Source organism: Pseudophryne corroboree, chromosome 1 (genome assembly GCF_028390025.1).
Source record: "Pseudophryne corroboree isolate aPseCor3 chromosome 1, aPseCor3.hap2, whole genome shotgun sequence".
NCBI lineage: Eukaryota > Metazoa > Chordata > Amphibia > Anura > Myobatrachidae > Pseudophryne > Pseudophryne corroboree.
In genome coordinates, this window is record NC_086444.1 from 623,974,201 (window position 1) to 623,997,338 (window position 23,138).

Sequence of the window (23,138 nt, forward strand, 5' to 3'; positions counted from 1 at the left end):
CTCCTTTGGATCCCGTCTATACCCCATCGTACTAAATCTCCCCAATATCCCTTATGGATGCTAGAGATATCACGTTACATGTAAAAACACAAATCCATATACAGTATGCATCATTGCAAATATATACTGACCTGTGGAAAAGAATCCATCTCCCTCAGTCTTTTTTCAATCTGTAGCCGCCCACCGTAGCGAGTTACTCCATATACAACAGTCATTACGGTCTGCTTCACCAATTTACGACATATGAAACCATCTAGAACCTTAGCTATTTTAATTCCTTGTCTGGCATCCTTTTTGCAGAATTCCTCAACCTAAGGCAGTATAGACAATGCAGAGGAACATTAAGAGAAAGTCTAAAGTCACAGCCTTAACACTTACAGTATCACTGTAAATCGTAATTACCTGTTGAGCAACCCCACTGTACACATCTTGGGGAGTTTCACTAGGCATCAAATTTACAGACCTTGCTCCGATTTCATCTCTTCCAAGTGCTGCATAATGCTGGAGGCCATTACACGAACCATCCTGTGGAGCAGACAGGCACAGAACATCATTCTACAGCCTTCTTTATGTACAGTAGAATGATGCCCCTTAATGGAGAACTTGAACATATTTGAACACTGCAGTTAAAATAAGATTTTACTCACCGGTAAATCTATTTCTCGTAGTCCGTAGTGGATGCTGGGAACTCCGTAAGGACCATGGGGAATAGACGGGCTCCGCAGGAGACTGGGCACTCTATAAGAAAGATTTGGTACTATCTGGTGTGCACTGGCTCCTCCCTCTATGCCCCTCCTCCAGACCTCAGTTAGGATACTGTGCCCGGAAGAGCTGACACAATAAGGAAGGATTTTGAATCCCGGGTAAGACTCATACCAGCCACACCAATCACACCGTATAACTCGTGATACTATACCCAGTTAACAGTATGAAATATAACAGAGCCTCTCAACAGATGGCTCAACAATAACCCTTTAGTTAGGCAATAACTATATACAAGTATTGCAGACAATCCGCACTTGGGATGGGCGCCCAGCATCCACTACGGACTACGAGAAATAGATTTACCGGTGAGTAAAATCTTATTTTCTCTGACGTCCTAGTGGATGCTGGGAACTCCGTAAGGACCATGGGGATTATACCAAAGCTCCCAAACGGGCGGGAGAGTGCGGATGACTCTGCAGCACCGAATGAGAGAACTCAAGGTCATCCTCAGCCAGGGTATCAAATTTGTAGAATTTAGCAAACGTGTTTGCCCCTGACCAAGTTGCAGCTCAGCAAAGTTGTAAAGCCGAGACCCCTCGGGCAGCTGCCCAAGATGAGCCCACCTTCCTCGTGGAATGTGCTTTCACTGATTTAGGATGCGGCAATCCAGCCGCAGAATGCTCCAGCTGAATTGTGCTACAAATTCAGCGAGCAATAGTCTGCTTAGAAGCAGGAGCACCTATTTTGTTGGGTGCCTACAGGATAAGAAGCGAGTCAGTTTTCCTGACTCCAGCCGTCCTGGAAATATAATTTTTTAAGGCCCTGACTACGTCCAGTAACTTGGAATCTTCCAAGTCCCTAGTAGCCGCAGGCACTACAATAGGTTGGTTCAAGTGAAAAGCTGATACCACCTTAGGGAGAAACTGGGGACGAGTCCTCAATTCTGCCCTATCCATATGGAAAATCAGATAAGGGCTTTTACATGACAAAGCCGCCAATTCTGACACACGCCTGGCCGAAGCCAAGGCCAATAACATGACCACTTTCCACGTGAGATATTTCAGATCCACAGTTTTAAGTGGCTTAAACCAATGTGATTTCAGGATACTCAACACCACATTGAGATCCCACGGTGCCACAGGAGGCACAAAAGGGGACTGAATATGTAGCACTCCCTTTACAAAAGTCTGAACTTCAGGCAGTGAAGCCAGTTCTTTCTGGAAGAAAATCGACAGAGCCGAAATCTGGACCTTAATGGAACCCAATTTTAGGCCCATAGTCACTCCCGACTGTAGGAAGTGCAGAAAACGACCCAGCTGAAATTCCTCTGTTGGGGCCTTCCTGGCCTCACACCACGCAACATATTTTCGCCAAATACGGTGATAATGGTTTGCGGTTACTTCTTTCCTGGCTTTTATCAGCGTAGGAATGACTTCCTTCGGAATGCCCTTTTGCTTTAGGATCCGGAATTCAACCGCCATGCCGTTCAACGCAGCCGCGGTAAGTCTTGGAACAGACAGGGCCCCTGCTGTAGCAGATCCTGTCTGAGCGGTAGAGGCCATGGGTCCTCTGATATTATTTCTGTAAGTTCTGGGTACCAAGCTCTTCTTGGCCCATCCGGAACCACGAGTATCGTTCTTCCTCCTCGTTTTCTTATTATTCTCAGTACCTTTGGTATGAGAGGCAGAGGAGGGAATACATAAACCGACTGGTACACCCACGGTGTCACTAGAGCGTCCACAGCTATTGCCTGAGGGTCCCTTGACCTGGCGCAATATCTAGTTTTTTTGTTTAGGCGGGACGCCATCATGTCCACCTGTGGCCTTTCCCAATGGTTTACCAACAGTTGGAAGACTTCTGGATGAAGTCCCCACTCTCCCGGGTGTCGGTCGTGTCTGCTGAGGAAGTCTGCTTCCCAGTTGTCCACTCCCAGAATGAACACTGCTGACAGTGCTAAGACGTGATATTCCGCCCATCGGAGAATCCTTGTGGCTTCTGCCATTGCCATCCTGCTTCTTGTGCCGCCCTGTCGGTTTACATGGGCGACTGCCGTGATGTTGTCTGATTGGATCAGTACCGGCTGGTTTTGAAGCAGAGGCCTTGCCAGACTTAGGGCATTGTAAATGGCCCTCAGTTCCAGAATATTTATGTGTAGGGACGACTCCTGACTTGATCAAAGTCCTTGAAAGTTTCTTCCCTGTGTGACAGCCCCCCAGCCTCAAAGGCTGGCATCTGTGGTTACCAGGACCCAGTCCTGTATGCCGAATCTGCGGCCCTCTTGAAGATGAGCACTCTGCAGCCACCACAGTAGAGATACCCTGGTCCTTGGAGACAGGGTTATCAGCCGATGCATCTGAAGATGCGATCCCGACCACTTGTTCAAGAGGTCCCACTAAAAGGTTCTTGTATGGAACCTGCCGAATGGAATTTTGCTTCGTAAGAAGCTACCATTTTTCCCAGGACTCGTGTGCAGTGATGCACCGATACCTGTTTTGGTTTCAGGAGGTCTCTGACTAGAGATGACAGCTCCTTGGCTTTCTCCTGCAGGAGAAACACTTTTTTCTGTTCTGTGTCCAGAACCATCCCCAGGAACAGTAGGCGTGTGGTAGGAACCAGCTGTGACTTTGGAATGTATAGAATCCATCCGTGCTGTTGTAGCACTTCCCGAGATAGTGCTACTCCGACCAACAACTGCTCCTTGGACCTCGCCTTTATAAGGAGATTGTCCAGTACGGGATAATTAAAACTCCCTTTTTTCGAAGGAGTATCATCATTTCTGCCATTACCTTGGTAAAGACCCTCGGTGCCGTGGACAGTCCAAACGGCAGTGTTTGGAATTGGTAATGGCAATCCTGTACCACAAATCTGAGGTACTCCTGATGAGGATGGTAAATGGGGACATGTAGGTAAGCATCCTTGATGTCCAGGGATACCATGTAATCCCCCTCCTCCAGGCTTGCAATAACCGCCCTGAGCGATTCCATCTTGAACTTGAATTTTTTAATGTATGTGTTCAAGGATTTCAAATTTAAAATGGGTCTCACCGAACCGTCCGGTTTCGGTACCACAACCAGTGTGGAATAGTAACCCCGTCCTTGTTGAAGTAGGGGCACCTTGACTATCACCTGCTGGGAATACAGCTTGTGAATTGCCTCTAGCACAGCCTCCCTGCCTGAGGGAGTTGTCGGCAAGGCAGATTTGAGGAAACGGTGGGGGGGAGACGCCTCGAATTCCAGCTTGTACCCCTGAGATACTACTTGAAGGATCCAGGGATCCACCTGTGAGCGAGCCCACTGATCGCTGAAATTTTTGAGGCGGCCCCCCACCGTACCTGGCTACGCCTGTGGAGCCCCCGCGTCATGCGGTGGACTCAGAGGAAGCGGGGGAAGAATTTTGATTCTGGGAACTGGCTGACTGGTGCAGCTTTTTCTCTCTTCCCTCGTCTCTGTGCAGAAAGGAAGCGCCTTTGACCCGCTTGCGTTTCTGAAGCCGAAAGGACTGTACCTGATAATACAGTGCATTTCTTAGGCTGTGAGGAAACCTGAGGTAAAAAAATTTCATCCCAGCTGTTGCTGTGGATACGAGGTCCCAGAGACCATCCCCAAACAATTCCTCACCCTTATAAAGCTCTATGTGCCTTTTAAAGTCAGCATCACCTGTCCAGTGTCGGGTCTCTAATACCCTCCTGACAGAATGGACATTGCAATAATTCTGGATGCCAGCCGGCAAAATATCCCTCTGTGCATCCCTCATATATAAGACGGCGTCTTATGTTCGCAAAATAGTATCCCTGTTTGAAAGGGTTACAGACCACGCTGCAGCAGCACTATCTGCAGGTCTCAGTCTAGTACCTGAGTGTGTAAATACAGACTTCAGGATAGCCTCCTGCTATTTATCAGCAGGTACCTTCAAAGTGGCCGTATCCTAAGACGGCAGTGCCACCTTTTTTGACAAACGTGTGAGCGCCTTATCCACCCTAGGGGATATCTCCCAGCGTAACTTATCCTCTGGCGGGAAAGGGTACGCCATCAGTAACTTTTTAGAAATTACCAGTTTCTTATCGGGGGAACCCACGCTTTTTCACACTTCATTCACTCATTTGATGGGGGAACAAAACACTGCCTGCTTTTTCTCCCCACACATAAAACCCTTTTTTGTTTTTAGTGGTACTTGGGTTAATGTCAGAAATGTGTAACACATTTTTTTATTGCCGGGATCATGTAACGGATGTTCCTAGAGGATTGTGTAAATGTCTCAACCTCGTCGACACTGGAGTCAGACTCCGTGTCGACATCTGTGTCTGCCATCTGAGGGAGCGGGCTTTTTTAAGCCCCTGATGGCCTTTGAGACGCCTGGGCAGGCGCGGGCTGAGAAGCCGGCTGTCCCATAGCTGTTACGTCATCCAGCCTTTTATGTAAGGAGTTGACACTGTCGGTTAATACCTTCCACCTATCCATCCACTCTGGTGTCGGCCCACAGGGGGCGACATCTCATTTATCGGCATCTGCTCCGCCTCCACATAAGTCTCCTCATCAAACATGTCGACACAGCCGTACCGACACACCGCACACACACAGGGAATGCTCTGACTGAGGACAGGACCCCACACAGCCCTTTGGGGAGAGAGAGAGAGAGAGTATGCCAGCACACACCGGAGCGCTATATAATGTAGGGATAAACACTATCACTGAGTGAATTTTCCCCAATAGCTGCTTGTATAAACAATATTGCACCTAAATTTAGTGCCCCCCCTCTCTTTTTAACCCTTTGAGCTGAAAACTACAGGGGAGAGCCCGGGGAGCTGTCTTCCAGCTACACTGTGAAGAGAAAATGGCGCCAGTGTGCTGAGGGAGATGGCTCCGCCCCTTTTACGGCTGACTTTTCTCCCGCTTTTTTCTGTATTCTGGCAGGGGTAATTACCACATATATAGCCTCTGGGGCTATATATTGTGGCTATTTTGCCAGCCAAGGTGTTTTTATTGCTGCTCAGGGCGCCCCCCCCCCCCCCCCCCCAGCGCCCTGCACCCTCAAGTGACCGGAGTGTGAAGTGTGTATGAGGAGCAATGGCGCACAGCTGCAGTGCTGTGCGCTACCTTGGTGAAGACTGAAGTCTTCTGCCGCCGATTTTCCGGACCATCTTCATGCTTCTGGCTCTGTAAGGGGGACGGCGGCGCGGCTCCGGGAACGAACACCAAGGACGGGTCCTGCGGTCGATCCCTCTGGAGCTAATGGTGTCCAGTAGCCTAAGAAGCCCAAGCTAGCTGCAAGCAGGTAGGTTCGCTTCTTCTCCCCTTAGTCCCTCGATGCAGTGAGCCTGTTGCCAGCAGGTCTCACTGTAAAATAAAAAACATAATTTAAACTTTCTTTCTAGAAGCTCAGGAGAGCCCCTAGTGTGCAACCAGCTCGGGCCCGGCACAGAAATCTAACTGAGGTCTGGAGGAGGGGCATAGAGGGAGGAGCCAGTGCACACCAGATAGTACCAAATCTTTCTTATAGAGTGCCCAGTCTCCTGCGGAGCCCGTCTATTCCCCATGGTCCTTACGGAGTTCCCAGCATCCACTAGGACGTCAGAGAAAATAAGAATTTACTCACCGGTAATTCTATTTCTCGTATTCCGTAGTGGATGCTGGGAACTCCGTAAGGACCATGGGGAATAGCGGCTCCGCAGGAGTCTGGGCACAACTAAAAGAAAGCTTTTAGACTACCTGGTGTGCACTGGCTCCTCCCACTATGACCCTCCTCCAAGCCTCAGTTAGGATACTGTGCCCGGAAGAGCTGACACAATAAGGAAGGATTTTGAATCCCGGGTAAGACTCATACCAGCCACACCAATCACACCGTATAACTCGTGATACCATATCCAGTTAACAGTATGAAATTTAACTGAGCCTCTCAACAGATGGCTTATAACAATAACCCTTTTGTGAACAACAACTATGTACCAGTATTGCAGACAATCCGCACTTGGGACGGGCGCCCAGCATCCACTACGGACTACGAGAAATAGAATTACCGGTGAGTAAATTCTGATTTTCTCTGACGTCCTAGTGGATGCTGGGAACTCCGTAAGGACCATGGGGATTATACCAAAGCTCCCAAACGGGCGGGAGAGTGCGGATGACTCTGCAGCACCGAATGAGAGAACTCAAGGTCCTCCTCAGCCAGGGTATCAAATTTGTAGAATTTTGCAAACGTGTTTGCCCCTGACCAAGTAGCAGCTCGGCAAAGTTGTAAAGCCGAGACCCCTCGGGCAGCCGCCCAAGATGAGCCCACCTTCCTTGTGGAATGGGCTTTTACTGATTTAGGATGCGGCAGTCCAGCCGCAGAATGCGCCAGCTGAATTGTGCTACAAATCCAGCGAGCAATAGTCTGCTTAGAAGCAGGAGCACCCAGTTTGTTGGGTGCTTACAGGATAAATAGCGAGTCAGTTTTCCTGACTCCAGCCGTCCTGGAAACATAAATTTTCAAGGCCCTGACTACGTCCAGTAACTTGGAATCCTCCAAGTCGCTAGTAGCCGCAGGCACCACAATAGGTTGGTTCAAGTGAAAAGCAGATACCACCTTAGGGAGAAACTGGGGACGAGTCCTCAATTCTGCCCTATCCATATGGAAAATCAGATAAGGACTTTTAAATGACAAAGCCGCCAATTCTGATACACGCCTGGCCGAAGCCAAGGCCAATAACATGACCACTTTCCACGTGAGATATTTTAGATCCACGGTCTTTAGTGGCTCAAACCAATGTGATTTTAGGAAATTCAACACCACGTTGAGATCCCAGGGTGCCACTGTAGGCACAAAGGGGGGCTGAATATGCAGCACTCCTTTTACAAATGTCTGAACTTCAGGTAGTGAAGCTAGTTCTTTTTGGAAAAAAATCGACAGAGCCGATATCTGTACCTTAATGGAGCCTAATTTTAGGCCCATAGTCACTCCTGCCTGTAGGAAGTGCAGAAATCGACCCAGCTGAAATTCCTCTGTTGGGGCCTTATTGGCCTCACACCAAGCAACATATTTCCGCCATATGCGGTGATAATGTTTTACCGTTATATCTTTCCTGGCTTTAATCAGCGTAGGAATGACATCCCTTTTCCCTTAGGATCCGGCGTTCAACCGCCATGCCGTCAAACGCAGCCGCGGTAAGTCTTGGAACAGACAGGGCCCCTGCTGCAGCAGGTCCTGTCTGAGCGGCAGAGGCCATGGGTCCTCTGAGATCATCTCTTGAAGTTCTGGGTACCAAGCTCTTCTTGGCCAATCCGGAACCACGAGTATTGTCCTTACTCCCCGTTTTCTTATCATTCTCAGTACCTTTGGTATGAGAGGCAGAGGAGGGAACACATAAACTGACTGGTACACCCACGGTGTCACTAGAGCGTCCACCGCTATCGCCTGAGGGTCCCTTGACCTGGCGCAATATCTCTGCAGTTTTTTGTTTAGGCGGGACGCCATCATGTCCACCTGTGGCCGTTCCCAACGATTTACAATCAGTGTGAAGACTTCTGGATGAAGTCCCCACTCTCCCGGGTGGAGGTCGTGCCTGCTGAGGAAGTCTGCTTCCCAGTTGTCCACTCCCGGAATGAACACTGCTGACAGTGCTAGCACGTTTTCCGCCCATCGGAGAATCCTTGTGGCTTCTGCCATCGCCGTCCTGCTTCTTGTGCCGCCCTGTCGGTTTACATGGGCGACCGCCGTGATGTTGTCTGACTGGATCAGTACCGGCTGGTGTAGAAGCAGGGGTTTTGCCTGACTTAGGGCATTGTAAATGGCCCTTAGTTCTAGAATATTTATGTGCAAGGAAGTCTCCTGACTCGACCATAGTCCTTGGAAGTTTCTTCCCTGTGTGACTGCCCCCCAGCCTCGAAGGCTGGCATCCGTGGTCACCAGGACCCAGTCCTGTATGCCGAATCTGCGGCCCTCTAGGAGCTGAGCACTCTGCAGCCACCACAACAGAGACACCCTGGTTCTTGGAGACAGGGTTATTAGCTGATGCATCTGAAGATGCGATCCGGACCATTGGTCCAACAGGTCCCACTAAAAGATTCTGGCATGGAACCTGCCGAAAGGAATTGCTTCGTAAGAAGCCACCATCTTTCTCAGGACTTGCGTGCAGTGATGCACCGACACCTGTTTTGGTTTCAGGAGGTCGCTGACTAGAGATGACAGCTCCTGGACTTTCTCCTCCGGGAGAAACACTTTTTTCTGGACTGTGTCCAAAATCATTCCCAGGAACAGTAGACGTGTCGTCGGAACCAGCTGTGACTTTGGAATATTCAGAATCCAACCGAGCTGGTGTAGCACCTCCTGAGATAGTGCTACTCCTACCAACAACTGCTCCCTGGATCTCGCCTTTATTAGGAGATCGTCCAAGTACGGGATAATTAAAACTCCCTTTTTTCGAAGGAGTATCATCATTTCCGCCATTACCTTGGTAAACACCCTCGGTGCCGTGGACAGTCCAAACGGCAGCGTCTGGAATTGGTAATGGCAATTTTGTACCGCAAATCTGAGGTACTCCTGGTGAGGATGATAAATGGGGACATGTAGGTAAGCATCCTTGATGTCCAGGGATACCATGTAATCCCCCTCGTCCAGGCTTGCAATAACCGCCCTGAGCGATTCCATCTTGAACTTGAACTTTTTTATGTATGTGTTCAAGGATTTCAAATTTAAAATGGGTCTCACCGAACCGTCCGGTTTCGGTACCACAAACAGTGTGGAATAGTAACCCCGTCCTTGTTGAAGTAGGGGCACCTTGACTATCACCTGCTGGGAATACAGCTTGTGAATTGCCTCTAGCACAGCCTCCCTGCCTGAGGGAGTTGTCGGCAAGGCAGATTTGAGGAAACGGTGGGGGGGAGACGCCTCGAATTCCAGCTTGTACCCCTGAGATACTACTTGAAGGATCCAGGGATCCACCTGTGAGCGAGCCCACTGATCGCTGAAATTTTTGAGGCGGCCCCCCACCGTACCTGGCTCCGCCTGTGGAGCCCCACCGTCATGCGGCGGACTTGGAAGAAGCGGGGGAGGACTTTTGCTCCTGGGAACCTGCTGTTTGTTGCAGCCTTTTTCCCCTACCTCTGCCTCTGGACAGAAAGGACCCGCCTTTTCCTCGCCTGTTTCTGTCAATATTTTCTGACAGGGAATCTGACCATGCAGCGGCAGCACTGCACATCCATGCTGACGCAATAGCTGGTCTAAGTAAAATGCCTGAGTGTGTATATACAGACTTCAGGATCGCCTCCTGCTTTCTATCCACAGGCTCCTTTAGGGCGGCCGTATCCGGAGACGGAAGTGCCACCTTTTTAGACAAACGTGGGAGCGCTTTATCCACCCTAGGAGGTGTTTCCCAACGTGCCCTATCCTCTGGCGGGAAAGGGAACGCCATTAGTAATTTTTTAGGGATTACCAATCTTTTATCGGGGAAAGCCCACGCTTCTTCACACACTTCATTTAATTCTTCAGATGGGGGAAAAACTACGGGTAGTTTTTTCTCCCCAAACATAATACCCTTTTTAGTGGTACTTGGGTTTATATCCGAAATGTGTAATACCTCCTTCATTGCCTCAATCATGCAACGAATGGCCCTAGTGGACATTAGATTTGACTCATCGTCATCGACACTGGTATCAGTATCCGTGTCGACATCTGCGTCTGCCATCTGAGGTAGCGGGCGTTTTAGAGCCCCTGATGGCCTTTGAGACACCTGGGCAGGCACGAGCTGAGAAGCCGGCTGTCCCGCATTTGGCATGTCGTCAAATTTTTTGTGTAAGGAGTCGACACTTGCACGTAATTCCTTCCATAAAACCATCCACTCAGGTGTCTGCCCCGCAGGGGGTGACATCACTTCTATAGGCATCTGCTCCGCCTCCACATAATTTTCCTCATCAAACATGTCGACACAGCCGTACCGACACACCGCACACACACCGGGAATGCTCTAACAGAGGACAGGACCCCACAGAAGCCCTTTGGGGAGACAGAGAGAGAGTATGCCAGCACACACCAGAGCGCTATATAATGCAGGGACTAACTGAATTATGTCCCCTATAGCTGCTATAATATTTACTGCGCCTAAATTTAGTGCCCCCCCCCTCTCTTTTTTACCCTTTTCTGTAGTGTAGACTGCAGGGGAGAGCCAGGGAGCTTCCTTCCAGCGGAACTGTGAGGGAGAAATGGCGCCAGTGTGCTGAGGGAGATAGCTCCGCCCCTTTTTCGCGGACTTTTCTCCCGCTTTTTTAAGGATTCTGGCAGGGGTAATTATCACATATATAGCCTCTGGGGCTATATATTGTGATTGTTTTGCCAGCCAAGGTGTTTTTATTGCTGCTCAGGGCGCCCCCCCCCAGCGCCCTGCACCCTCAGTGACCGGAGTGTGAAGTGTGTATGAGGAGCAATGGCGCACAGCTGCAGTGCTGTGCGCTACCTTGGTTTAGACAGAAGTCTTCATGCCGCCGATTTTCCGGACTTCTTCTTGCTTCTGGCTCTGTAAGGGGGACGGCGGCGCGGCTCCGGGACAGAACACCAAGGCCAGTTCCATGCGGTCGATCCCTCTGGAGCTAATGGTGTCCAGTAGCCTAAGAAGCCCAAGCTAGCTGCAAGCAGGTAGGTTCGCTTCTTCTCCCCTTAGTCCCTCGTTGCAGTGAGCCTGTTGCCAGCAGGTCTCACTGTAAAATAAAAAACCTAAATTATACTTTCTTTCTAAGAGCTCAGGAGAGCCCCTAGTGTGCATCCAGCTCGGCCGGGCACAAAAATCTAACTGAGGCTTGGAGGAGGGTCATAGTGGGAGGAGCCAGTGCACACCAGGTAGTCTAAAAGCTTTCTTTTAGTTGTGCCCAGACTCCTGCGGAGCCGCTATTCCCCATGGTCCTTACGGAGTTCCCAGCATCCACTAGGACGTCAGAGAAAAAGGAGTACTGTAGCCTTCAGTATATAGCCATGGGAAAAACTAGTCTCATGGCCTGATTAACAGTTCCAGACACCCTAAATTAATACAGTTGTACTACACACACATTTATAACTAGGCTTGCCATAATATCCCTCTAATCTAGGACACATATGGATTTATACAAATTCTGTGGCTGGCTAAATTCAAGCCTGTATTTCACCTGGTATTAATTAGCCACAGAACCTGTGTAAATCATAGGCATACGGGATTAAAGAGATAATCATACTTATAAACCCACTTCACAGTACCACTCACCCCAGGGTCCATTTTCACAACTTTAGTCTATGATAACTGCAAAGACACCTTAAGGGCAGTGTCCTGTAATGCTGCTAAACACAGAGCCCAGCGCATACTGCGCATGTGTAGGTAATAAAAGCTATTCAGCCTTTGGCTTCTGAGGAATGTGAGGAATACCCTAAAGATAACTGCAGATGGCTCTGTAGCACAATGGGGTCAATTCAATTCAGCGACAGTTGAATAGCGCCGGGAATTAGCTCCCGACGCTATTCAATTCAGCTGCTAGTTACCCGCAATTGTCGGGAATTCTTCTCTCATCCCCGGGGGATGAGAGAAAAAACCCGACAAAAGTGCTGCCTCGCGGCCGGCGCGAGGCTGATTCTGTCGGGAATCAGCCTCGCTTCGGGGAGTTAAGACGGAGAATGCCCGTTCTCCCGAAAATTCAACCTTTTTAGTCGGCGAGAACGGGACATCGCCGACTTAACTGGAGCTGAATTGAATAGCGTCGGGAGCTAATTCCCGGCGCTATTCATAAGTTGCCGAATTGAATCGACCCCAATGTGTATAAAATAAAGGTTTTAGCAGCAAATTACATGATCACATCAGCACAGCCACCAAGCAGTCACCGTGATAACTCTATAACTTTCCCATCGGATTCAGTAGGATATCCCACATGATGGGATGCTGGCGGTCAGAATATTGACGCCGGCATCCCAATAGTGTAAATCGCAACAGGGGGAAGGTAAAACTGTTCCCCCCTCACTCCTACCTCCAAACTCTCCCTTTCCGTAGCCTAACCCTAACCTCACTCATTAGTGACTGACCCTATCCTCCCCACCAAGTGGTGCCTAAACCTAACTCCCCCTTTCCTGCAGCCTAACACTAACCCTCACCCCTTAGTGCCTAACCTAACCCTTTCCCCCTGGTGGTGCCTAATCCGGAGTTAAACAAAAAAACCATAACTTACAGTACTTGTAAACATACACTTACGGTGCTTTATAAACATGGCTGCATCTGCACTGAAATAAGCATCAGGGTGGCAGAAACAAAGGGTTAGGTGCCGTTGTAGAACGTGTGGCGCAAATAATAATAAAAGTAAGGGATGGTGAAGCACATGAGGGAAAAGGGACTTGCTCATAAGAGCTTACATTCTAAAGGGGAGTGGCAGACATACAGGCGTGATACAGATGGCGTAGACCGTGAGGAAGGCGCAAGGTACAGTGGGTTATAATGAGAGCTGGATGGCATTGATGAAGTCGTGGGTCTTGAGAGTATGTTTGAAGTTTTGAAGAGAAGTGGAGTCTCTGATAAGGTAAGGAGCAGCAAGCACTGGCGAAATCTTGGAGACGAATTGGTAGGAAGAAATCAGTAGGCAGGAGAGACGGCATGTATTTATTGAGCGAAGTGAGCAGACAGGAATGTGAAGAGAAATAAGTTTAGAGATGTAAATGGAAGAGGATTGGGAGTGGGCTTTGTAAGTCAATATGAAAACCTTGGAGTTTGAAGGGGAAAGGGAGCCAGTATAGGGCTAGTAGGAGAGGGGAGGCACGCGTAGTATGTTTGGATAGGAAAATTAGTCAGGCATCAGCATTAAGGACAGGCTGGAGTGGAGAGGGGTGAGAGGCTAGTTAAGAGGAGTTTACAGTAGTCCAATCTGGAGATGACCAGTGAATGGATGACGTTCTTAGTTGCTTCCAGTGTGAGAAAAGGTTTGATTCTAGAAATATTTCCGAATTGGAAATGGTAGGACTGTGAGAGGTACTGAATGTGTAATTTGAATGAGAGGGAGAAGTCAAGGATAACCCCAAGACAGCACACTTGGGGACTTGAGGAAATGGTTATGCTGACAACAGATAATGAAATAGTGAGAGGTGAGATTATAGGAGAGGGTGGGAAGGAGATCAGCTCAGTCTTAGAGATGTTAAGTTTACAAAAGTGCTGGGACATCCAGGAAGAAATAGCAGAGAGACAGCTGGAATACAAGTTCAGGGGAGAGAAGTAGAGAGGTCAGGGGAGGAATGGTAGATGTGAGTGTTATCAGCATAGAGATGATATTGGAGGCCAAAAGAAAGGATGAGCTCACCTGGAAAGAACGTACAGAGGGAGAATAGGAGAGGTCCCAGAAAAGAACCTTGTGCGACAACTACCGTAAGAGGAGAGGGTGGTCCACAGTGTCATAAGCAACAGAGGTAGAGAAGGAAGAACAGACTTTCGTGAGGGCAGTTTCAGTGTAATAGAAAGGACGGAAGCCAGACTGAAACGGGTCAAGCAGGGAGTGGGAGGACAGAAAAGCAGTAAGGCTGCTATAGACACAAGACACGGAGTTTGAAGGCACTGTAGGTTCAATTTCAATGACTGAAAGCTGCATAGGAGCTCAATTTCCTCCACTGTCGTTCTGCAGTTTCTGACCACTCTTGTAGTTATCTGTTGCCTTTAGAGTGCCAGGGTTCAAGTATGGACTGCGAGGGTGAGTAGTGATCGCCAGAGCAACAGCGTCAAGAGCAGAAGTAAATGGGACATTGTAGAGGGAAATAGCTTGTTCAGGGCAGGAGAGAGATAATGGGGGAGAGAAGCGAGTTGCAGCAGGGCAAAAAGGATAGGGTCAATAACTCATGGTTATGCTTAGTGATGGTAGCCTTTGGAGGCAGAGCTGCAGAAGAGGTGAGGGATACGTTTAAAAAGCGTAGGTAATTGTCAGAGTGGGTGAATGGGGAATTGGTGTAATCAGATATATTACAATAGTTGGTGAAGATCACATCCAGTGAGTATCCACTCATATGGGAGTGTGAGGAGGTCCATTGGGAGAGACGGGGGGAGTGATGATGTGAAGGTAAAGAGTTTAGGCAGAGAATACTGTAGGGACAATGAGGGAGGGAAGGTCAGAAGAGAGGAAGTGGAGGAGCCAGGAAGCAAGGATGTCAAGGAATTTGAAGGAAGGGAAGAAGGGGGGGAACGATAAAGGACAACTACTTGAAGGTGTCCAACCCGGAAGGAGAAAACACATAAACCTTACAAGTAAAGAATGAAAGGGACGGTTGAGAAGGTATGAGTTGGCAGGAATAACTGGAGAATAGATGGACCACCACCACCACATACACAGGATGGAACAAGCCTACTGTGGTTATCACACTTCTTCATTACAGTATAGCTTTAAGTGCAAAAGCAAGGGTACCTGGTGTACAGGAACATGAGAGATATATTTAGCAGGGTCCGAGGAGCGTGATGCATTTGCAATTTCCATGCAGCATGCTAGTGTCTGCCAAGGTTCATCTGATTCCATCCACCATTTCTTGCCCTGTGGAGAAAGGGAACGTTAAAAAAAAAAAAAAAAAAAAAAAGGGAAGATAAGAACTCACAAGGTTTCATATAAACACTTACAGTCAGTGGTCTATCAGCAGAATCCAAAATTGTATCCATAATTTTATCTGCATACTCCTTCCTTTCCCTGAGTGAACTTTTCTTTTTAAGCCCGGTAAGGTTGATTAGATGGATCTTCAGCCAATCCAGACCACTTAGTCCCAGTGGCTGTCCTTCAGCAAACACAAGCAATGCACGTGTCACATCACTGCCTAGATGATTAAAATATGGAGGGCAGGGATAAGTGCGGCCTCGGAAGTCCATGTTGTGAGGGAACCAAAATACCTGATCCCTCAAGTGATTGGCAATAGATAGTTTATAAAGAGCGTCCATTCTTAGACTAAACATCTCAGAGGCTTTCTTCCTGCACCGTGCCAGCTCTTTTTGATGTGATTGCTTGTCCCAGGAGCCCTGCTCTCCAAGCATTTGCATTGGTAGCGTCGGCGCCTCAGAAAGTGGTGGGGGGATATCCAGCTTTTTGCTACCTTTATCGTTGAAGATGGATACAATAATATCCAAGATAGGTTGGTTAATACGCCAAGCACATACGCCTAGTTGATTAAGACAATCTAGCACTGGGTACAGTTGTCCTGGAGGACATTTTTCCAGCAGCAGTTGATGTTGCACTGCTCCCTCAGTGCAACGCATAAGTTTTATTGGAGAAAGTAGGTAAGCACCAAACTGAGCTGATGTCCACGGTAATGGGGGGCACAGCATTGGCATAACAGCAGCTTCAAAAGCAAGAACTGTCTCTTCTGCATCTAACAGGATTTGGCTGTAAATTGGGTGCGGCTTGATAAGCCCAATCTGTAAAAAGAAAAAGGAGTACATAAATATCAAAAACATAGGAATACTTATTGGAGGAATACTTACTGAAAAGAGGTAAAAAATAACCGTTACAGTGACAGGTCTAGACAGGAAGTTAGGCTAGGGAAAGAAGGATTATGAAAATTTGTTTTAAAGGAGAAATAATAGGATTTTGGCACTCAGCATTACCACCTACCCCTCTACATCCCATAATGCAAAGCACCTTAGTTTCGACTTTAATAAGACCATAAAAGATAAAGAGAACACGTGTAACAAGAACACTAAAACAAGAGAGAGAGAATGAAACCAAAGTGTAAAACTGGATACACACCTAAAGATTATCTGCCCAATCTTTCTGGTTGGACTGAAAATCTGGTAATATATGGGAGCAAACGACAATCAACAATTTGCTTCCAAAAGACAGAAAATGGGCAAAAATGGTTATTCAGATACATTGGTTAAATCAAAAGGATTTGTCTGAAAGTCTATTTTTGTCTGTTTCCTACAGTGTTTGGGAGAAAATGGTAATTCACTCTCATACATTACCAGATTTTCGTTCCAAACCAGAAATATTGGACAGAATTTTATAGTGTGTACCTAGCCTTACACAGAAAAGGAGAGCAGTGTCCCCCAGATGGATTAAGGAAAATGGATTTAACAGTGAGTACCAAAAATCCTATTTTCTTGTCATCTGGTGGACACTGGATACCATGGGAACGCTCCAAAAATGCCACCTGTAAGAGGGTACTCACAGAGCACAACTTTACTGCACAAAACTGGCGTTTCTAATTACTGAAACATGAAAAATTTGTAGAACATCACATAAATATCGATTTAGGAACAAGGTGTCTGCATTGCAAAATTGCTCCACAGAGGCACGCGAATCACCACCCAAAAGGCACTCGCCGATCTAGTACAATGGACCACCAGGCGATCCAAAATTGGGGCCCCCTCTGAAAACACACACTTGTCCGATGGTCCCCGTGATTAATCTGGCCACTAAATGTTTAGTCCCTGGCCAATCTCTCGAATGCGCCATAATGCACTGGGAGGCTGTGTGTTTTACAGTATAAAGATCCGCTTTGACAACATCAAGAAGGCTCAGTGCATCCTTGCTGCCAGAGAACGAGTTATCACTCTGAGGAACAAATTGAGGAATAAAGGGTGGTTGGACATGAAACACTCTGAAAAGTCTGAATTTAAGGGATGGGTGCCAATTTAGGTCAGATAAAGGCCAAAACATGAACCTTCACTGAAGATGGTGTCAACCACTGTCCAAATCATCCTGCAGGAATGACAGCAGATGAGCCAAGTTGAATAAAGTATTGTTGGTCCACTGTTGTTCACACTAGAAAAAGTAAATCTTCCAAATGCTGTGATAATTCAAGGCCAAGGGAGGTTTTCTGGCCTTTATCATGAATAACCTGATCAGAGAGGCCCCTTAACTTTGAGAATGTTGGCTTCAACAGCCATGCCATCAAAGCCAACAACCCTAAAGGGACCCATACATCTGCGAGTAATTGCTGCAAGTTCATGCAGAACAGTCACTTCAGAAATAAAGAAAGCAGGGCAATATTTTGTCCTCCAGCAGTAACACCTTGTGACGCCTGGTGTCAAAGAGGAGACCCAGAAAGATCATGTGCTGTGATGGAACAAGGTTGGACATCTGGAACTTGATCACCCATCCATGCTGTTCTATCATTTCTGTGGTTAGTTGCAAAGGAGAATGAAGCAGAGTTTTGTGCTGGCCGAAATGATGGGAAGATCATCACTCCCACACACTGCAAAAGTGCTGCCATGACAAGCATGACCTTTGCAAATACACGCGTAACTGCGGACAGACCCTGAATGGATAATGATCCTTGCCTACAGCAAATCTGAGGAGAAAGTGATCCCTCTTCCAGACTGGGAAATGTAAGTACGCATTTAAAAAAAAAAAAATATATTCTTTATTTTCGTTTTTTCAAAGATAAATATGGTTATCACAGGCATACATTAAAGTTAAAAAGGTGTACAAACAAAAGGCAAAAGTATAGTATACCAAAGTGACAATATCTATACAATCTGTCAGTTTGCAGTCGATCGTACAAAGAAACATATAGTTTATCATAATGGTCCAGTAGATCTTCATTAAAAGTAATCACTTGAGTAGCCAGTGTAAATTCAAATATGACATAAGAAAAGAAAAAACAACAACCATATGAGCAAAAGAAAAGAAAAAAACTTAAGACAAGACGGGGGTTAGGGGGAGGGAAAAGCTAGAAAAGGAAGGGAGGTTAGGGAAGGAGGCAGACAGTTCAATAGTATCAATTACTAGGCACTTCCATCAGGCAATTTCTTAACTGAGGAAGGTAACCAGTATTAGGTTCTGTTTAGTGGTATCAGATCCTTATAGGATGAGGTAGTCTTAAATTCTAGCCAGGAAAACCATGTAGCAATATATTTAGTCTGACTGCTTCTCCATAGCTGAATAGTATATGCCTTCCATGGTGCTATAAAAACTATTCTTTGAAACCATTCCCAAATCGTAGGTGGGTCTTGGGATCGCCAGTGTACAGGTATCACAGCTCTCGCTGCACTATTAAGATGTATAAGGAGAGATGGTTTATATTTTGTGACTGGAATAGTGGTATGGGAGAGCAGCCAGAAATCTAGTTCAGTAGGAGCTTGAAATCCAAGGATGTCAGTAGAGATTTTAATGTTTTTATCCCAAAAGGTAGCGATTAATGGGCAGTCCCACCAAATGTGAACTAGGGTACCTTTTTCTCTACCACATCGCCAACATAAAGGAGAAACAGAGGGGAAAAATTTGTGCAGAAGGGAAGGACAGCAATACCACCTAGTGAGAAGTTTGTATGGAGTTTCTACCACTTCTAAGCTCATAGAACATCGTGCCACAGCCTCATAATGTTTGTCCCAATTGATATAAATCCCTCGAGGATTAAGGTCGGCATCCCATGCCTTACAAAAAGATGGTCATGTCAGAAAAATGACCGTGTATTAAGATCTTATAAATACCGGATATAACATGAGTTGGCGCTGAAGATTGGGAGTGCATACCCTCGAAGGGTGTGATGTCTCTCGTTAGATCCACAATATTTCGATGAGCTGATATGAAGTGGTGAATCTGGAGATTAAACTAAAAGTCTGACATCAGAATATCTGTAAATTCACAGAGATCCCGGAAAGATTTCATCCTCCCACCCGAAACCAAATGGACCAATCTGGTCATGCCATCCAGTCTCCAGCTACAAACTATTATTCCCTTGGTTCCTGGCAAAAACAGCGGATTATTAAGAAATGGAAGAAGCAGGGTTTATGTGAAGGAAATTCCCATTTTGTTCCATAGTAGTGACCAGAGAGCCAAGGTAGGACCAACTGTCAAATGTGATGAGATGCTTATGGTCTTAACCCAGGTTACAGCTTGTAGACATAGACCCGAGGACCACATCTCCCAGTCCACCCATTGTTTTGAGTTAGAATCCGGTCTATACCAGTCCAAGATCCTATGAAGGTAATAAGATGAGATCATAGGTAACTGTTGGGCTCGCCTATAAAATAAATTGCAATGCTTAAATCTAAGTTTCCTGCCTCCCCAAACAAAATTACTAATTGCCTTATGTGCTTGGGACAAAAACTGGGGGGGAAGTTTTAATGGAATGGTCTGAAATAAATATATAATAATCTGGGTAATATGTTCATTTTAACAATATTCATTCGGCCTAACCAGGAGAATTTCTATGTAAGCCACTGTGTCATTTCCTGACGTAACTTCCGTAACAAGGGAACATGGTTAATATTCACAGTCATAGAAAAAGAAGCTGGGATTAGAATGCCTAGGTATTTGATGTGAGCAGGATGCCAAGTAAAAGGAAACATATTCTTTAAAGATGCGGCTAATTCACTAGAAAGTGAAAACTTTAGAGCCATTGATTTAGCGTAGTTGATCTTAAAAGTTAGATAACGACCCAAAACGTGAGAATTCCCTCATCAGATTGGGCAATGATATTGCGGGACTTGTTAATACTGCCAAGAGGTCATCTGCAAAGAGGGCTATGTGGTGTTCAGTATTGCCTACTTTGAGTCCAGTAATGTCAGGGTTCTTTCTAATGGCTCTAGCTAGGGCCTCCATGCAGATGAGAAATATTAGAGGAGATAGCGGGCAGCCCTGTCGGGTCCCATTTGATATGGTAACTGGGTCAGAGAGCAGTCCATTAATTCTAAACTGTTCCTAAGAGGCCCGATATAATGCAAGGATTTTTTGTAGGAAGGCGTTGTCAAGACACAGACGTCGCAGCAATGCCTCCATAAAGGTCCAATCTACCCGGTCAAAGGCTTTTTCAGCGCCTGTTGAAAGGAGCAGCATGGGAGCCTTGACAGATTGGGAATGAGCTATCAGGTCAATCACCCTTATGGTATTGTCTCTAGCCTCTCTCCCCTGAATGAAGCCAATCCCGACTGCATGACCAACTACGGACCGGTATCATTGAGAAAGTGGTTGCAAATCAACTGGAAACCCACCTGACAACCGATATCTATGATCCATTCCAATCAGATTCAGCGGAAGACATAGCACTGAAACAGCCCTGGTGTGTGTGTGTGTGTGTGTGTGTGTGTGTGTGTGTGTGTGTGTGTGTGTGTGTGTGTGTGTGTGTGTGTGTGTGTGTGTGTGTGTTAAATGATCTTCTGATGGCAAGAGACAGAGGTGACTGTTCAATGTTAATCCTTCTGGATCTCTCAGCAGCATTTGATACCGTGGACCATGGGCTTCTGATTGAGCGACTGATACATTTTTGTGGACTGCATGGCACAGCCCTAAGCTGGTTCAAATCATTTCTCACAGGCAGGTCACAGAGAGTATCATCTGGAGTATACTCATCACCATCAGTGCCATTGCCATGTGGTGTCCCATAAGGTTCTATACTATCCCCCATGCTTTTTGCAGTATACATGCTCCCGCTGGTGATGCAGATGATACACAACTGTACTTGTCCTTTTCTCCGGGCACTGATAACCCAATAGCAACCCTAAATGACTGTCTAGCTGAGCTCCAGGAGTGGATGAGCGCCAGTTAGTTACGACTGAACCCGAATAAAACAAATGTCCTTATGATAGGGCCGCAACATCAAAGGGCTAAAGGTCCCTTTAGTGTATCTACATGCTTCTGTATTTTATGAAAAGCTTTTCTGTACTTGATTATTTTCTATACTATATTATGCTGTGTATCTGTTAAGCGCCTTGAGTCATATTGGAGAAAGAGCGCTATATAAATAAAATTATTATTATTATTAACTTTGTCAGGATGAATTATCTGTTGGATTAAGGAATTCAGACGGTTGGCCAGAAGTTTTGCATATAACTTTATATCGACGTTTAACAGGGAGATTGGGCGATAACTAGACGGCAGAGATGGGTCTTTGCCATCCTTCGGTATGACTGTGATGTGTGCACCCAGAGATTGGTTGGAAAAAGGAGATTCCAAAGAAACAGAATTACATGCGTGGAGTAGCAGAGGAAGTAGCTTATCCTGAAATATTTTATAATACGTTATAGGGAAGCCATCGGGACCTGGACTTTTACCTGATGGAGAGGTCTTTAGAGCATGTAAGAACTTGCTCCTTCAAAGCTAATGAAACATCTTCACGGAGTGCAGGGAATGCAATCTCTTCCAGAAAGTCTTTTACTGCAACCTCATGTACTGACCGTTCATTGAAGGAATGCTGGGATGTTAAATTATATAAATCCATATAATAAGAATGGAAAATTTTAGCTATCATTTTATCTGTTACATGAGACATACCAGTAGAATCTTTGATCTCTTATGTAAGTTAATGATCTCTGAGCTATCAATGCCTGTGCAAGTACTTTCCCAGGCTTGTTACCCCATCTGTGGTACTTGTGGCTACAGCAACGAATTGCTCTACAGGTACCTTCGTTTAGTAAGCTGTTAAGAGATATACGTGCCTCTTGAAGCTCAGCTAGGGTATCAGGAGTCAGTGTAGACTTATGGGGCATCTCTAATCGTTTAATTTTATCAAGTAAAGCAACTTGACACTCCATCTTTTGCTTTTTAAGATGCATTTGCCTCTGACCATGCATTTGTGTGCCTCCCACAACATCACCGGAGAAACATCATCAGTCGTGTTAAGAGAAATGCAATCATCTATTGTTTTTTTCTATCTGAGAACGGCAATCCGTGTCAAAGAAATTGCTCGTTAAAGCGCCAATTTCATTGACGTGGGAGTGGATGGCTCAGAGATAAGGGGCATGATCAGAACCTCACAATGAACCACACCTACATGTTGGGGTAGGAGGGAGGGAGGAAAGAACAGGAAAACACAAAAGGGAAAATATGAAGAAAACAACACAAATATGAATACAGGCCGAAACCACAAAGAGATAATATACAGCACCGTAGTGTGGTTCACTATATAGGTGAATTGTACAAACAAAGGGAGGCAGATAAACAAAACAATGAGAAGAATAAATATACTCTGCATAATTAGCCATGGGATGCCATGAACGGCCCCATGTCTATTAATTTGCAGCAGAGAACAGGTGGGTCTGAGGGGAATGCTAGATGTATACATTTTTAGATAACATGAAAACATAAACTACAACGAAAGGTTAAGGTGAACAGCTCAAACATTGGAAAACAGAGCCATATGATAACATAATCCATTGAAGCACCCAACTTCACAGGCCGGCTATCATATCAATATGAAGCTAGTTGCAAAACCATCAACAATAAACAGAGCCTAATGGAACCATTCAGTGCCCAGACAGTCCCCGAGGTCAAGTGATCAGTAGGACATGTCTAAACACTAAAACGCTTGGCAGATGAATATAATCTGTAAAGATTACCAAAACAGGCACAGAAACAGAGACTAGAATCACCTGTTCTTGGAGCCAGCATCCGATACTTCAGGATGTTGTCGTCTTCTAGCGATGGAAGAAGTGGCAGAGACGCTATCGGTAGCTTCAGCACGATTACGTTGTCTAGAATTACGGACTGTGCGCCAAGGTTCCTAACGGTGTTGAGACGTGGCAGATAGTTCTAGAGGGTTTAACTAGTTCGGGAGAGGCG

At 46.4% G+C, this 23,138-nt stretch overlaps 1 protein-coding gene across 3 annotated transcripts in view; it reads right to left on the reverse strand.

The window, feature by feature from the left end:
* The window catches only part of POLRMT (RNA polymerase mitochondrial), a 283,173-nt gene that overhangs the window by 123,381 nt on the left and 136,654 nt on the right, over positions 1–23,138 (reverse strand). For all 3 annotated transcript variants that reach the window (XM_063914478.1, XM_063914479.1, XM_063914481.1), the window contains 4 exons: positions 15,266–16,051; positions 15,060–15,182; positions 403–525; positions 132–311 (listed from right to left, as the gene is read on the reverse strand). In XM_063914478.1, the coding sequence (XP_063770548.1) occupies positions 132–311; positions 403–525; positions 15,060–15,182; positions 15,266–16,051 (1,212 nt within the window). The remainder of the gene's footprint in view (positions 1–131; positions 312–402; positions 526–15,059; positions 15,183–15,265; positions 16,052–23,138) is intronic.